Source organism: Lissotriton vulgaris, chromosome 8 (genome assembly GCF_964263255.1).
Source record: "Lissotriton vulgaris chromosome 8, aLisVul1.2, whole genome shotgun sequence".
NCBI classification, from domain to species: domain Eukaryota; kingdom Metazoa; phylum Chordata; class Amphibia; order Caudata; family Salamandridae; genus Lissotriton; species Lissotriton vulgaris.
The window spans coordinates 806,799,080-806,816,502 of record NC_141696.1 but is presented as its reverse complement, the minus strand read 5'-3'; the positions used below and the strand labels follow the sequence as shown (position 1 = coordinate 806,816,502).

General features: G+C 48.3%; 1 protein-coding gene across 1 annotated transcript in view; it reads left to right on the top strand.

Annotated features, from left to right (window-relative positions):
• The window catches only part of TMEM182 (transmembrane protein 182), a 154,731-nt gene that overhangs the window by 119,705 nt on the left and 17,603 nt on the right, over positions 1-17,423 (top strand). Inside the window, exon 4 of the mRNA XM_086934681.1 lies at positions 4,031-4,168. Within this exon, the coding sequence (XP_086790807.1) occupies positions 4,031-4,168 (138 nt within the window). The remainder of the gene's footprint in view (positions 1-4,030; positions 4,169-17,423) is intronic.

Here is a 17,423-nt window from a genome sequence, read left to right as displayed (position 1 = left end):
AACACTGTGTAAACAATTTGTGCCTCCCCAATCATGAGACTAACTCCATTCACTCATGGCCTTGCTGCCCTACCACCATGCCCAGTGAAAGTCCTGGAACCCTGCGGCCTAAGTGCGCCACTTGCACCCATAGCTAAGCATTTACGCGCATGCAGCCCGAGCCTAACGCCTTGTTCATTGTCATTGTCCATTCAAAGCCAAAATGATGCGGCTACAATTAGTCAATGAGCATCTGTCTGTGGCATGTCTTCTACCACCTCTCCGTTGCAGTTGTCTGAGCTAGTTACAGTCACTACCTCCACCAGTGCCCTGGCCTCATCTTGCAGGATTTGCATCTATTTTGGGTCAATGTGGGGCAGGTGCCCCTCATCTTTGTCTGAGTTGGCTCTCTTCAGGTCAAGGGATCCATCCTGCCATACCACTCTTCTCTGGGATAAGCAGGGGGATTGTTTGGTGTATTGTCTCTGCCTGCTGGGCCTGTGGGAGCGCTGTGTGGCCCGGGTCGAGGTATTTGTACTTCTTGAAGGCAAGGGGCGCCCCTGTTCCCACTCCTCCAGCCAGTCCCACATTTTCTCGGGGGTAGTGAAGAGATTAGATCTGCCTTCGTGAATTACTTTTAGCTTCGCTGAGTAGAGCAACATGTACTGTAGTTGCATAGCCTTCAGTCTCTGTTTTACTCCAGTGAATGACATCCTCTGTTGCTGGACTAGCCTCGTGTAGTCTGGGAATGTACCTATAGTATGGTTCTTAAAGTGGGGATATCCCACCCGCAGGACCTCCTGGAGGATGCAATCATGGTCTCTGCAATTTAGATTTTTGGCTATGAGGGTGCGGAGTGCAGCACCAGCCAGAGGAGTCAGGGTCAATCCATGATGCACCCTCTTGATTATAAATAGTTTGGACAGGGAGGCCTCTGGCAGCAATTTTTAATCCAGTTTTCTAAGAACTGTTCCGGGGTTCTTCCTTCAGCCCACTCCTGAAAACCAACAAATCACAGATTACATCTCCTGGAGCTCCCCTCTGTATCTTTGGCTCTGTGCTCCAGGGTTGCAGTCTTTGTTGTAAGGTCCAAGAAGGCTGTTTTCTAGGTCGCTATTTTAAGCCTGCAATTCTGTGATGGTCCGCTTCATGGCTGTAGAGTGCTCTGCAACTCTCTGAAGATCCACTCTCAGTAGGCCAAGATCCAAAGAAACCGCCTCTATTTTTCCCTGTACTTCTGTGCTTCAGGTCTTGATGGCTGCAAGAATGTGTGCACTTGTGGGGTCGGTCTGCAGTGTGTCTGCTGGCTGCAGGGAGTCCTGGGGCATCTCCATTTGAGGGGACACACCTTGTGCAGTGTATTGATTAATCTTAGTTTGTTGTGCCCCTCTCTGTGGCCTGTCTCTCCCCATTGCTTCTTCCGAGTGGGTCAACAGTGTCAGTCAGAGTGCGGCACAGTTTTGCACATGCCACACCTACGGTCTCTGGGCTGCGTGTTCCCTGCGAGACTTGAACAGACCTTTGAGGGTCTTTCACTCAATGACACCAAGGCAAGTTCTAAGTGGAAGGTATGGGTTGCCGCCGAGTGTCCTGGGAGGTGATCTCTCACGGCCTGCACTCGCTAGGGCAGGTTCTAAATAATTAATGATGGTGATGCAGCAGTAGTCAGGTGTACTGGTTCAGTGAGTCACTGAACCCAGTGTGGGTCAGTGGTGTCAGTGTATTCACATGTATACAGCCGGTGGTGCAATAGAGGATCCACAGAGCCCACCACACAAAACCCAAGACTGAACCAATCTGTTGCTCACGGCCTCCCACCAAGCAGCCTCCACAGCGCGGCCGGACGCATTCAAAATTGAGGGACGTGCAGCTACGTCTTTCACTGTTCTTTTCAACTATTGATTACAGGACGGGTCCCCATACGCCGGAACTGTGGAAGGAAGACCCAGCAGCCATGAGGAGCCGGCACGGCCACAGCGCAGTCCCCTGCAGGGTTGTCCCAGATAGGCCCTCCTCTGCGTCATACGCCATGTGTCGCAATCTTCCCAGCACAAGGCACCTGGATGAACTGGCTGTCGCTCTGCCCTCCTAGCTATCAGCCATATGTGCACAAAATGCTTTTACTATAATTCCTTAGGGCTTTTGCTTAGTGTTGATTAGGCGGTGTAGACAAACTGCGATTACAGCCCTCCCTGCCCAGTCACTGAGCTCCGGTGACCTAGGTGGAGGATGCCACCCTCCCAATGACTTAAGGGCCTATCCTACAGCTCCTGAATGGACCAATGATCTCTGTAGGTTCTGAGACTCAGGCCTCTTTATTGCAGGGTGCTCCCCAGCAGACCCGGGACTGTATGTGATAGCCGCCACCCTGACCTCCAGGTTGCCAGTCCCGCAGCTCCAACCACACCACTTGTTGGGGGCGGGTGCGTTTTCAGGCGTTTTCCCAGTGGCAGCCTGGGCCCCCTTGCTTGACGAAGACCCCTGCTGGTGGGTGATGGCCGTGCCCCATTCAGAGACCTCCTGCCTCGCAGCCATCTTCTGGGCCCGCTCTGGGCTCCGCGTGCTATGGCCAGTCACTCTGGAGGCAGACTCCACCTCTCCAGATGCCCCAACCAATCTGTTGCTCGCGGCCTCCCACCAAGCAGCCTCCACAGCGTGGCCGGCCGGACTCCAGACACTTGAGGTCAGGGATCTTCGTTTGCGCCACGCTGCAAACAGACGGATGGGCCACAGAGACGCGGTCCACGCAGGGCCGGACTGGCTAACGAGCGTTTTGCTGTGCTGCCGAGCAAATAGTTTCCCATACTTTGCAGAATACCTATATAGCGTGTCTTTACAAGTTCAAAACTAGCCGAATTTGCAAATGTGGGCCACTTTTTTTAGCTATCTCCTTTGATAATGGGGGCCACTTTTATTTTGGTGCCTGGACCTATTTATGGCCCCATTCAGTCCTGGGTGCGATTTGAGGACAGTGTTTAAGTATCGGGCGGAAGGTAGGACTGAGGTTGGGATGTATGTTAGAACATAAAATGGGGAATTTCAAAGGGCTAAAACAGAGGTCTACCTCTTTCTGCGTGGGGCAGTGTTCTGGGGCTTGATGCAGTACATTACTAAATAAAATTTAAATTAACTTGCGTCGTCAGTGCCATAAGAGCAGTCCACTAGGCCTGAAACCTAGCTGTATGTCCTTAGCTCGACTAAGAAAAGATGAGCATTTATTTTTGTGCAGGAGCCAGAAGAAAAAATACAGAATTCTGTGAGATCAGGCAGCTTAGGCCTGCTGTAGAAGCCAATGATTGCTTGGTGGTCCCGGATGGATGACATGGAGTATACTTGTTCACACTACCCTCACACTTCATTTCATCCTCATTGGTCAATGTCTGATTCTCTCTGATGGTTTCTATTCAAGCTTTGCACATATGGTGGTGATAGCTCTGGGAAAGCCGAGCAGTACAGCCTAGCTAAACCCCTCAGTTGGCAGCTCCCAAAAAGACATTTAGCATATGTGGAGCAAGTCACTGTGTGCAGTGGTCTGTTCTTACGGCTGTAGATCATGCAGTGGGTGGGACCTCACAACAGAGGGGGCTGGGGGGAGGAAGAAAAGCATGGCAAAGCATAGCAAGACTTATTTCCAATATTTATTTGCCTTTTAGTCGGACCGTGCTGCATTTAGAACGTCAGTGCTTGACTTGGCCATAAGGACACATGTTTATTTACACTGCTACATCCGTGAAAGGAGGAAATGCCTTTTGCTAATGGTGTAACAGGTAATCTCAAGACATCATGCCTGTTGCTTGCATATATCCCAAATCACCAGCCACAGAGTTTAACAGACACTCTACCAAAGCCTTGCGTCAAATGTTTATTTTATTTTTGGATTACAACAGCCCTGACTGAACTCCCGAACTCTTTCTATACCCCGAACTCTTTCTATACAGGCATAAAACAGGTGATAGAAGATTATGTTCTCCCCTATGCGTTGACTTAACCTTCGGCATCAACAATATTATACGTTTTAGAAATCTAACCCACACATATTTTTCTTTTACAGTTTATCGTGGTTTCTGGACAGTTTTCGTGTTGCTCGGCGTGGTTACTATTGTGGCTGGAGGATTCTTCATCATCTGTGCGGCCCCTTTTTCGAGTCATGGGCTTTATAAAGCAGGAGGAGGTCTCTTCATTACAGCTGGTAGGCGGAAATTAATCCCATATACTTTGTATGCGTTTCATAAGTAGGTACACCCATTCAAAGATTATGTTGATGGACAATATGAACGAGTTTGAGGATGTTTGTTTCAAATGCTGATTTAAATTTAATACAAAGTATAATATCACAGAAGAATCAACACAGTCAAGCATTTTAAATTTTGTATGAAAAGGTTTTTACTAAGCTTCACTAACATACTGGCACATTTACAACATGGGCAGCAATCAATCAATCAATCAATCAATCTTATCATTTGTAAAGCGCACTACTCACCTGTGAGGGTCTCAAGGCGCTGGGGTGGGGAATTCTGCTATTGCCCGAAAAGCCAGGTCTTGAGGAGTTTTCTGAAGGTCAGCAGGTCTTGGGTCTGCCGTAGGTGGATGGGGAGGGTGTTCCAGGTCTTTGCGGCGAGGTGGGAGAACGATCTGCCGCCTGAGGTCGCTCTTCAGAAGCGGGAGACTTTAGCCACGGAGAGGTTGGCAGAGAGGTCGGCGGAGCGGAGCTGGCGGGTGGTGGTGTAGAAGCTGAGTCGTCTGTTGAGGTACGTTGGTCCGGTGTTGTGGAGTGCCTTGTGTGCGTGGGTGAGGAGCTTGAAGGTTATCCTCTTGTTGACCCGGAGCCAGTGCAGGTCTCTCAGGTGGGATGTGATGTGGCTGCGGTGAGGGATGTCGAGGATCAGGCTTGCAGAGGCGTTCTGGATGCGTTGGAGCCGTCTCATGAGTTTGACCGAGGCTCCCTCGTATGTATGTAAATGTATTGGCATTTATATAGCTCACTACTTACCCGTAGGGTCCCAAGGCGCTTCGACCGCTGCGAAACCCTTCCTGGCTTCCCTGAGAGATGGTCCCTTAATGGGTATCTCCAGGGTGAGACCAGGCATCCCCGGCGGTCTGGTGGGGCCGTTAGTGAAGATGAGGCAAGCTAATGCCCAGAGTTGCCGAGTGTGATCGCTGATCAGAGTGGGCACCGAGGCGAGAGAATTATCGAGTCCGCTGACCCTGGTCCAGAAACCTGCCGCGCCGGGAATCGAACCCTGGTCCCGGGCCGTCCTCTGCTCTCGGGTCTGCCGCCTCTAACTAGTGAGCCACACTACTTCACTAGAGCGCGTTTCCATAGTCCAACCTACTGCTGACAAGGGCCTGGGTGACTGTTCTTCTCGTTTCAGTGGGGATCCACTTGTAGATCCTACAGAGCATGCGGAGGGTGTTGAAGCAAGATGAGGAGACGGCGTTGACCTGTTTAGTCATGGAGAGGGTGGAGTCGAGGATGACCCCTAGGTTGCGTGCGTGGTCGGTGGGTGTTGGAGCGGTTCCCAGTGCAGTCGGCCACCAGGAGTCGTCCCAGGCCGAAGGGTTGGATCCTAGGATGAGGACCTCCGTCTTGTCCGAGTTCAACTTCAGTCGGCTGTTCCTCATCCATTCAGCAACGGCCTTCAATCCTTCGTGAAGGTTGGTTTTGGCAGTGTGGGGGTCCTTGGTGAGGGAGAGTATCAGCTGGGTGTCATCGGCGTAGGAGAGGATGTTGAGGTTGTGCCGATGGGCGACGTGGGCGAGCGGTGCCATGTAGATGTTAAACAGAGTTGGGCTGAGGGATGAGCCCTGGGCAGCAGCCCTGTACTCCCTCATACAGAGCAATAGTGTAACACAGGCAGCAGCAGCATACTCTTCACACACACACAAACACACACGCACACACACAGACACACACACACACACGCATACACATGCATATACACACACACGTGCATACACACACATACACACACATGCATACACAAACATGCATACGTGCATACACATGCATACACACACATACACACGTATACACACACACATGTGCATACACATACACACATACACATGTGCACACACACACACACACACACACACACACACACACACATACACCAACATGAACAAACATGCACACATACGCACACACACTTCCCCCTATGGCATAACTTCATATATTAGGACCTATTCTAACTCCATGCATGCTGTGTTACTGGGTGTGATATCCAGCAGACCAAAGCAATTATACCTGTGCTTTTGGCATTTGATGCACTTTCTTAGAAAGACTTACAGACACTGTGGAAACCTGTGCCTCAACCCGATGGGGTTGTAGGTATTTCTTTTGAAATTGCCTTTGTTTTGGTTTTTACATTGTTTTAATACTAATTTTGGGGGCACCTCCTTATATTTTATGTGAGAAAAGGAAGATGTGAACCATTGCCTATGTTATACTGCTTTAGTCTGTGGCATCATGTAATAGTACCCTATTTTAGCTTAACCGCCTACCCACTGCACCGTTCTCTTAATAATTTTAATGACCTTCACCACTCTCTGGTCCCCTGCGGCTGCTGTGACATTTGCTGCAGAGAGAGTCGGGGTCCATTGCAGTCCTCATTTCCTATGCGAAAATAGACTGCCACCATCTTGGGCAGGCTGGCAGTCTAGTCTTTCTTGCACATTGACGCTTAAAAGCAGCTACAGGGCGTGGATGCGGGCATACCCCAGGCGCACCGAAGACAAGCCCGTCTGTGCCCGGACGACACCTGTGCCAGGACCCCTGCCCGTCCTTTTACTTCAGATGCATTATTTGTCCTGCCAGGTTTACCAATATGGCGAGGAAATACTCTTCTAAAGAACTAAAGCAAATCCAGCTGGCTAGCACCAAACTTTGCAATTCCTCTCTGAGCTGTATCAAGAGCTTTACTGAAAACTGGCTCTGTGATGCTGCTGTTTCCTGCATTTCATTATCCATACCTGAACATTACTCACTGGTTAGATCTGACAGGACTGAACGCTCCAAGGAGGTATCACCATTGCCTTTTGTGATTCCCTAAAGGTCGAGCTAATTGACACCCTATGCACTGATTGGCTAGAGATAGGTATCTTCAAGTTATTGTTATCTGCAACAGAAGCCTGGAAAAGGGCATAACTGTATCGCCCTCCAGGCACTAAAATGGATTTTACGCAGGCGCTAATCAATTATATTGCACCTTATGTTTTGGCTTTCGAGAAGTTCCTAGTATTGGGCAACTTTTAACTACATGGCTAAAACACCAATGGTCTAGGTGGGACTCAAATCTTAGCTGACTTGGAATCACTAGGGATTAAACACATATTGTCAGGCCCTACACATAGTGCAGGACATATGTCGGATCTCACTTTTAATAATGTTGGGGATGTATCTTGAGATTCTCCACTTCCTGTTACTTGGTCAGATCATCATCTGATCAAGTTGTCCATCCCACGTAACAACGCTGACAGAAAATATAGGAAAATGGTCAAAACTTGTCGCAACTTTAAAATATTTACTCCGGCCACCTTTATGGAGGTTTTTAATACCCCTCCGCTTTCATCGTATCCGGTTGTGGACTCATACTATCTATTTACCACGACTCCTTAACATCCTCCTTTGATCACATAGCACCTCTCAGGATATCCTCATCCGTTTCTTCTAGAAGTCCAGCTCCATGGTATCCCGACAAGCTGCACCAAGAGAAATCAATTTGTAAACGCCTTGAACATAGATGGCAGACCACAAAATCCAAAAAGGATAATATAGAATGTTGATCCAGGCTTGGAGTTTATCATAATCCTATAGGGCTGCACAGAAATCATATCTAGCCTCCGCTATTGGGAAAGCAGGTAATTGTACTAAATAGTTATACAAAGCCCTAAGTAGCTTTGTGGAACACCGTGCCTGTGTCTCTACAATTTTGACTTTCCATGAACTGTGTAACGATCTCACCAACTTCTTTGCAGGTAAAATAGAGAACATTTACAATAAGTTTACAGTTATTCCTGAATGGTTTGATAATGAGTTTGACCACAACCTTCCACATCCTACAGCCACATGCAGTTTGAGTGACTTTGAACTCTACTCGGAGGACCAGGAGTCGGAAATGCTTTCCCATGTCAAGTCTGGTTCAACTCAAGACCCATGCCCCCTAGGACAACTCCTAGTTTAGTAATATGCATGGAGCCTGCAGTCAAGGACTTATACAATATTTCATTGACTACGGCTACAGTGCCTAAGGAATTGAAGTGTGCTTTAGTATCTCTGTTACTTTAAAAACCCAAATTCTCATTTTCTCTCTAACTATAGATCACTTTCGATGTTACCGTCACTTGCCATAGCTCCAGAAAGGTTTATTAATAAACAACTTTCAGCCTTTCTAGAAGAAAACCACAACTTGGGTTCCTCACAATCAAGTGTTTGAGAGCTCCACAGCACTCCGTAGATGTTGGAACCCCGGTCATGTTGGTACTGCTGGATTTGACAGCAGAGTTTGACATGGTCTTCCATTCTATTCTAATACGTAGGCTTCACGAGGCAGGGCTGTACGACAGAGCACTACAATGATTCAGGAACTTCCTTTGCAGTCGAACTCAACGAGTCTGCATGGACTCTTTAGAGTCTAAACTGATGCATATGAACAAGGGAGTGCCTCAGGAATCGTGCCTGAGCCCAACTGTGTATAACATCTATGTAGCCCTGCTGACTCAAATCGTGAGAGCCTGCGTTGTGGAAATCATGTTGTATGCTGATGACACTCAAACTTCTTATCTCCTTTGAACCTGACCCAGACAAAGTGAAAGGCACATTTGCAAATTGCATGACAGAAATTGCTGCTTGGGTGAGTAACAACTGCCTCCTAATAATTATCCATAATACAGAGATCATGTTATTTGGCAAAGCGACCGAGAAATGGTAAACAGAATTGTGGCCTTCAGAACTTGGTCCCACTCCCTCGCCTAAGCAGGTAGTGAAAAATCTTGGAGTGAAGTTAAACCAATCTCATCCTATGAAAGACCAAGTGAATGCCATCCGTAGCCTCTGTTTTGTCACTGTGATGCTTTACAAAAATCTCTCCTGTGGCTTCCAGACACTGTCAGAAAGACTCATGTCCAGGCTCTTATCACCAGTCACCTTGACTATGGTGACGCTTTGTTGATATCAGTAAACGGCAGCTTTCTGTCCAAACTGCAGGTGTTCCAGAAAACTGCGGTACAACTAATATGCAATCAGCCTTAACACTCATCTTCCTCTCTAGTTCTCAGGATGCTTCACTGGCTTCCGATTAATAACTGTGTCATTTTCAAACTACGATGTCTGTCACAGAAGGCACTCCACATGTCTCAAACTGTCTATTTGTCCACTCGATTATACCCCTACCTGCCTTGAAGATGTTGAAGATCTTCAGATAAGGCACTTCTGGTGGTCCAACACATCTGTACTTTAATATATGGGGCAGATCTTTCTCTTACACAGCCCCTTATCACTAGAATAAATTCCCTCTTAGTCTTTGCTCTTGCTAAGCTTTCACCTCCTTGAAAAAAGGTTTGAAGACTTGGCTGTTTTAGAATGTTTTATCCTCTTTTGAGCAGCACAGCATTAAGATACTCCTCGGGGAGTGAGTCCTGTGCGCTACCAAATGATCAAATAAAATAATACATGGTGTTTGTCTGATTTTGTCAGGGTTCATCAACATTGGGAGGACTGTTCTGGTCCCCACAGTATGTACTCACGCACACATTGATAGCATAGACAGAAGCAATGCAAACTTTCTAACATGCCGAGGAGGCACAGCATGAGCAGAAGCAGTACAATCGTCCCTCTGACAAAATGCTTCCATTGTGCTGGTGGTTACACTAATTTTGCTGACTGTGACTCTTTCTGGATTACTCGCAGGTGGCAGTTCCAAGTATAAACATTTATATTTTTGTGGGACATAGTACATATGAAGGGCCAGTCCAGGGCTGTGTTGGCTCCACAGATCTTAGATCTGATAATTGTGGTATTGTTTTTCCCCAAACCTTTTGCCTTCACTCCTCCTGTTTTTCTGAATTTGTTTTTGTTGCCTCTAGGACTCTGCACACTTTACCACTGCTTACCAGAGCTAAAGTGGTTGTGCACGCAAATGTAAACATGGTAAAATTAGCCTGCACACAAATAGCATATTTAATTTACTTGTAAATTCCTAGTAAAGTGGCATACCATATACCAACGGCTGGTAAATTGAATTTGAATTAAAAAATATTTATTAAGCACACATATACCTAGCGGTTCCTTGGCGCTGAGGATGCGGTTGAACCTAGAGGAAAAGGGAGCTGGAGGTTAGACTGGAAAGGCTTGCAGGAAAAGATAAGTCTTGAGTGCCTTGCGGAAGTCAGAGTACAGGGGAATGGATCTAATGGTGGCGGGAAGGGAGTTCCAAAAAGTGGGGCCAAGTACAGCGAATCTCACCCCCCCCATTCTTTTTTTCCTGAAGTGTGGTACTGAGAGGAGAGAATGGGTGGAGGAGCGGAGTTGTCTGGCCGGGGTGTAATTTTTGATTTCGGAATTTATGAATGCTGGGGCAGTTCCGGCTCGGGCTTGGAACGTGGTACAGCCAAGTTTAAATAGAGCCCGCTCTCTGATGGGCAACCAATGCAAATCGTATAGTAGGGGGGTGGCGTGGTGCAATTTAGGGAGACCATGGATGAGGCGGGCAGCTTGGTTCTGGACCAGCTGAAGGCGTCGAAGGGCATAAGCTGGGACACTGTTGTACAGGATGTTGCCGTAGTCAAGGCGAGATAACACCACTGCCATCAAAATGAGTTTTAAGGCGGAGGGAGAAAAAAATCTAGACATTTTCCTAATGGTGCGAAGGGTGAAGAAGCAGGAGGATACCACCGTACTGATGTGGGAGTGCAAGGTAAGATGTTGGTTCAGCGTGATCCCAAGGGTTTTGACTGAGTGGGAGGGTAAGGGAGGGGCACCAAGTGAGGGGGGCCAGAACGTGGGGTTCCAGGAACTAGATGTTCCACCGGTGAGAACCACCTCAGTTTTGTCTGGGTTAAGTTTGAGGTGAGTTTAAGCCCTTTAAAACCTGTCTCAGGCCTGCCATTGCAGTCTGTGTGTGCAGTTTTAAACTGCCTTTACGACCTGGTAAAGTAAACCTTTCATCAAGAGTAAACCTTCCTTTTTAAAACATATAAGTCACTCCTAGGGTAGGCCCTAAAAATCCCATAGGGCAGGGTGCATTGTATTTAAAAAGTTGGACATGTACTCTTAAGTTTTACATGTCTTGGTAGCGAAAACCTCTCCATTTTGTTTTTAGCTCCTGCATGGCCTACCTCTTCCATATGACAACATTGGAGAATCCTATTGCATTTAATGAGTGATGATAACCTTTGATTAGGAGCAAGTAGGAGCACTATGTATGTTGTCCGAGAATTGTAATTTATAACCCTCTTTAAAGGTAAAGTTGGATTGTAAGTCACAAAATGAAAATGCCACTTTTATAAAGTTCAAATATTCATGTCCTAACCTTTTGAGGCATGCAGCCTATTACTGGGTCAGATGGCTAGGTGCAGTTAGCTGTTGGTCTTTGTGTATTCCTTCCTGAAGGTAGTATTACAATTAAGGGTCTAGGGGTCGGCAGGATGAGCAATCCTAGTTTGATGAGGGGCACCTACCACACTTTCACTTCAAGGACACTGGCCCAGCTCACACATAAAGGACTTCACACTAGCCGGTTGTACCCCTAGGCAGACTGGGACCAGGCAGAGAGGAAAGACATTCTAGATACATCTGTGGAGGAAAAACCACAGAAGCTTCTCTCACTTCAATGGAGGCACAGGGTATAAAAATGGGACACGCAGACCTAATTATCAGTACTATCCTGGTCCTGTAGATACTACAGAAAAATTGCCCTTCTGCCAGATTCCAACCCTGCTGCTTGAGGCCTGCCCTGCTGTATGAGAAGGAAGACTGGACCTGCACCCATCATCCCTGGCTGAAGTAGCACTAAGTGACAAGACCGACTCTCCTCCTGTTATGAGCTACAGGGGCACAACAAGCTCCAGAGACTGTTCTGCAACTGCCCAGCTGACCTGCTGCAAGTGGACCTGCCTGGATCTGCCTTAGCTCTGCTGCTCTCTGCTGGAGTGAGTTCCTGATCCTCAAGAGGCGTCTCCCAGGTTTTGGACTCTTGGTTTGGCATTTGTTGACCCCTCCTTAAAAGAAAGGAGACCTCCTGAAGTGTTGTGCTCTATGTGACTGAGAACAGGCCTGTTTGTGCCAAGATATTGTCACCTGCAGCCAACCGTGAATGCTAAACTCTGATGACCCTGACTCTTTGCACTACAGCGACCACCAGCGATGACCGGCACCATGACCTGCTCTTCGCGGTACAGCATCAACTGCCCCTGTGATTGCTAATGTCAATCCCCAGCAATGCCCATCCACGATGCCCAACAGGATCGTCTCACTATAGCGACTACCAACTGTGATGCTAAGCTTGCTCTGTGGGTTACAGCGACGACCCTCTGCAACACTTTCTCTGCTCCTCGAGGCCCCCTCCTCCGTCAATGGAACTCTTCATGCTGCACTTTAGAAGGTAAGTTTTTAGTGGGGCTAACCTGGTACCTATATTGGGCCTGTGCTCTATTGTAGTAGGCCTGAACTTGTGAGTTTCACCCAGTCTTGCACGACCTGATAACCATGAGTATCTACAGTTCTAACAATTTATTAAATTTTACCCTACTTTTCTAAATTAGTGTAGAATATTGCTTGTGTTTTGTTTATTACAGTTTGTGCGATAGAGAAATGCTGTACATATTGATTCTAAGTTAAGTCTGGCTGCTTTTGTGTTCAGTGGTGGGATTTAGCAATTATGCTTGTGCAGTGCCATAGGGTGATTTGTGTGACACAAAAATCCCATTATAAATAATTTTATACTATTTAGAATTTTTTAATTCTCCTCAAAATACGATTTTTGCTTTTTCCAAATTCACTTCCCTTCTACTTGGCTGTCTGTGCCTGTGACCTTACCTGCAAGTATAGAGCTGGGGCTCAGCAACCTTCGACCATATAACAGAAAGTGCACCAGGGACATGTACACCCGCTTTGTGCACCCCTGGGGCACTTTGGTGTCAGAAGAGGCTGATGCACAAGAAGCGCTATCTCAAGAGGGCGTTCCCTCATTTGCATGAGGCCATGAATCTCTTTATCTTTGCGCTGTATTGTGGACGCTGGTGGAAAGGCAAAAAAGCTGCATGGAGGCACACTGAAAGTGCACCTCGCAAAGGTGGCACAGTGTGCCACCAGATGGCAACCCTCTGGAGGGGAGAAAGGAGGTCCTACAGGCCCCAAGATATCCCATTGCAGGCAGGTGCAGTCAGTCATTGCACCCGGCTGCAAAGGATCTCTAATCCCTCAGGTGTCTTCCTGCGCAGTGAAACACAAAGTGTCTTTGAAGCTGATGCTTCATATTTCACTTGAATGCACTGCCTCGGGGCAGTATGAGTGCCTGACTCCCCTGGGGGCAGCACATTTACTGTAATAGGGCGTAATTGCCCTGTTTGCACACAGTACACCTATTTAAAGGTGGCTATGGAGAAAACAGGAAAAGTGTGCCCTATGTGTACCAGGGCCCCTGAAGAGTTACACTGCAGCTGAGCTCAGAGGGTTTTGCAAGGAGACGTGGCTTCCAGCAAAAGACGCTCCAAAAAGGAGAAGCTTCAGATGGCCCTCAGGCCTGTGAGGTGGCCTACCATTTACTAGACACAGCATGGGAGAGCAAGCAGAGGACCTGAGAACACATACTGAGCTGCAGTAACCTGGAGAGGAGGTGCTTCCTGTCAGGGCAGAGAGCGTTGAGCCTTGAAATGGTCTGTCCATAGTGGGGCTGGAGGACAGAAGGGCAGATAAAGAATTTCGGTTGCAACTGGGCAAACAAAAATAGGAGGTAGCTAAGGAGGAGGTTGCTCACAAGAAGGATGCAGCCAAGGGGAAGGCTGCTGCCTAGAGAGCCCTTGAGGAAAGGAGACTGCCCATGAGCTGAGTCTGAGAGTTGGACATCAGGACCAAACAAGTAGAGTCCAGCAACAATGGTGGCAGCATACCCTCAGTGCCCTCTGTAGAAGTGAGAGTTTGAATACCGCAAGACCTTGTGCTCAGCTATGCAGAGATCAATCTTTTTTTTTTTAAAACCTTTATTTCGACAAAGTAATACAAATACAGACCTACAACCACAGGGGCCGGCCAGTAGCAGCGGATATCAAGATCAAAAATAGTACACAGCTCATCAGCCGACAACCCGGGGGATCGGCAGCGATATAATATGCCCATATGATGTCCTTGTGATGAGAGGAGGATTAATGAAAGGTTTCACATTTTATATTTTTTTTAAAACAAACATAACAACATAATTCCGAGGTGACATTTAAAATGTATGTGACTGTCTCAGATAGCAGGGGGAGCGACCCAGTTAAAGGCAGATGTAAAAAGGATATGGAAACACAAGGAGGGTATGAAGGGGTCAGGAGCGGACAAGCAAGTAAAGTACAATAGGATATAGACGCATGGGATGCCCGGTCATGGGGACAGAGGAATATCATTGGTTTCTACAAAGGGGGGGGTACAAATCTCTCCACGGTATGAGTTCCATTGACCCAATATCCTCCCCCATTTCTTAGGTCTTCCACGGGCAATGTACACAGTTTTTTTTCTGAACATGCACCAATCCATGTTTTCCACCCAGGTTGAAACCAGGGGTGCCCGCTGAGACCCCGACAGCTGGGCTATGTCTCTTTTCGCAATCATGTTGCCGAGGGTGGCCCATTGAGTCTGCGCTACGCTATAATCATTCGGCTCCCACACATTCAACAGACACCTTCTGGCCTCAGGCAATAACGAAACACCGGTAACCTCTTCCATAACCTCATGCACTCGTCTCCAATACACCACCACGTCCGGACATTCCCACAAGATATGAAGAAAAGTAGCAAGCATACCAAAGCCGCGCCTACACAACCCATCCATAGAGTAACCCATACGCATCAGGCGTGGTCCCGTGACATACACGCGGTGTAAAATCTTCAATTGCACCAGCCGGAGACGCGCAGGAATCGCGACTTCCTTAGGGGATGATATTGCGTCCTGCCAATCTTCGTCATCCAGCTCCAAACCGTCACCATTCCAGGCCCCACGAAGCTGTACAAGAAGATCCGAGCGGTCATTGATTAGCTTTTTATAAATGAGGGAGAAGGTACTATCCGGGACATACCCGTCAAGCACCCTGTCTTCCAAGGGAGAGGACTCTGGGATAGCGGTACCGGTCGGGAAGACGGATCCATGTGCATGAAGAACCTGCATATACCGGAAATGCTCTCTATCACCCATTTTATACTCTTGTTGAAGTTCCATGAAGGATTTGATCCTATCCTTGACCCAGAGGTCTCCTACCCTACTAATGCCAATAAGATCCCATTTGTCAAATCCCTTCGTCGTCCAAAGACAGCCCAGTCTCTCCACCACATAAAGCGGAGTGGCTCTGGTCAGCCTGTCTGTCCATCCCGTGGCAGCAGTCGCAGCGCCCCACACTTGTACCGCAACCCTAGTGGGAACGGTGAGATTCTTCCCCGCCGACCTAGAGTACAGCGCCCTATTGTAGTCTCCATCCGGCAGCTGCCATTTATCCATCTCGAATGCCGGATTCGGGACCGGACCATACATTGTGTGGTTGATAGCACTCAGTTGTGACGCCCAATAGTACCGTTTTATATCGGGCAGCGCTATACCACCGTCGTACCAGGGCAAAGTCAATTTCGCCAGCGCAATGGGAGGTCGCCCGCCCCACACCAGCTTCCTCTGGAGGCCCTCAATCTCCAGGAAATAACTAGCAGGCACCAAGTCAAGCGTGTTTTGGAGGGCATACAGAAATCGAGGGAGGGACATCATTTTAAACAAGGCCGCTCTCCCAACCGGGGAAAGCGGCAAACCGCACCACGCAGCAACGTCGGACCGAAGCCCGGTCATGGGGACAGAGGAATATCATTGGTTTCTACAAAGGGGGGGTACAAATCTCTCCACGGTATGAGTTCCATTGACCCAATATCCTCCCCCATTTCTTAGGTCTTCCACGGGCAATGTACACAGTTTTTTTTCTGAACATGCACCAATCCATGTTTTCCACCCAGGTTGAAACCAGGGGTGCCCGCTGAGACCCCGACAGCTGGACTATGTCTCTTTTCGCAATCATGTTGCCGAGGGTGGCCCATTGAGTCTGCGCTACGCTATAATCATTCGGCTCCCACACATTCAACAGACACCTTCTGGCCTCAGGCAATAACGAAACACCGGTAACCTCTTCCATAACCTCATGCACTCGTCTCCAATACACCACCACGTCCGGACATTCCCACAAGATATGAAGAAAAGTAGCAAGCATACCAAAGCCGCGCCTACACAACCCATCCATAGAGTAACCCATACGCATCAGGCGTGGTCCCGTGACATACACGCGGTGTAAAATCTTCAATTGCACCAGCCGGAGACGCGCAGGAATCGCGACTTCCTTAGGGGATGATATTGCGTCCTGCCAATCTTCGTCATCCAGCTCCAAACCGTCACCATTCCAGGCCCCATGAAGCTGTACAAGAAGATCCGAGCGGTCATTGATTAGCTTTTTATAAATGAGGGAGAAGGTACTATCCGGGACATACCCGTCAAGCACCCTGTCTTCCAAGGGAGAGGACTCTGGGATAGCGGTACCGGTCGGGAAGACGGATCCATGTGCATGAAGAACCTGCATATACCGGAAATGCTCTCTATCACCCAGTTTATACTCTTGTTGAAGTTCCATGAAGGATTTGATCCTATCCTTGACCCAGAGGTCTCCTACCCTACTAATGCCAATAAGATCCCATTTGTCAAATCCCTTCGTCGTCCAAAGACAGCCCAGTCTCTCCACCACATAAAGCGGAGTGGCTCTGGTCAGCCTGTCTGTCCATCCCGTGGCAGCAGTCGCAGCGCCCCACACTTGTACCGCAACCCTAGTGGGAACGGTGAGATTCTTCCCCGCCGACCTAGAGTACAGCGCCCTATTGTAGTCTCCATCCGGCAGCTGCCATTTATCCATCTCGAATGCCGGATTCGGGACCGGACCATACATTGTGTGGTTGATAGCACTCAGTTGTGACGCCCAATAGTACCGTTTTATATCGGGCAGCGCTATACCACCGTCGTACCAGGGCAAAGTCAATTTCGCCAGCGCAATGGGAGGTCGCCCGCCCCACACCAGCTTCCTCTGGAGGCCCTCAATCTCCAGGAAATAACTAGCAGGCACCAAGTCAAGCGTGTTTTGGAGGGCATACAGAAATCGAGGGAGGGACATCATTTTAAACAAGGCCGCTCTCCCAACCGGGGAAAGCGGCAAACCGCACCACGCAGCAACGTCGGA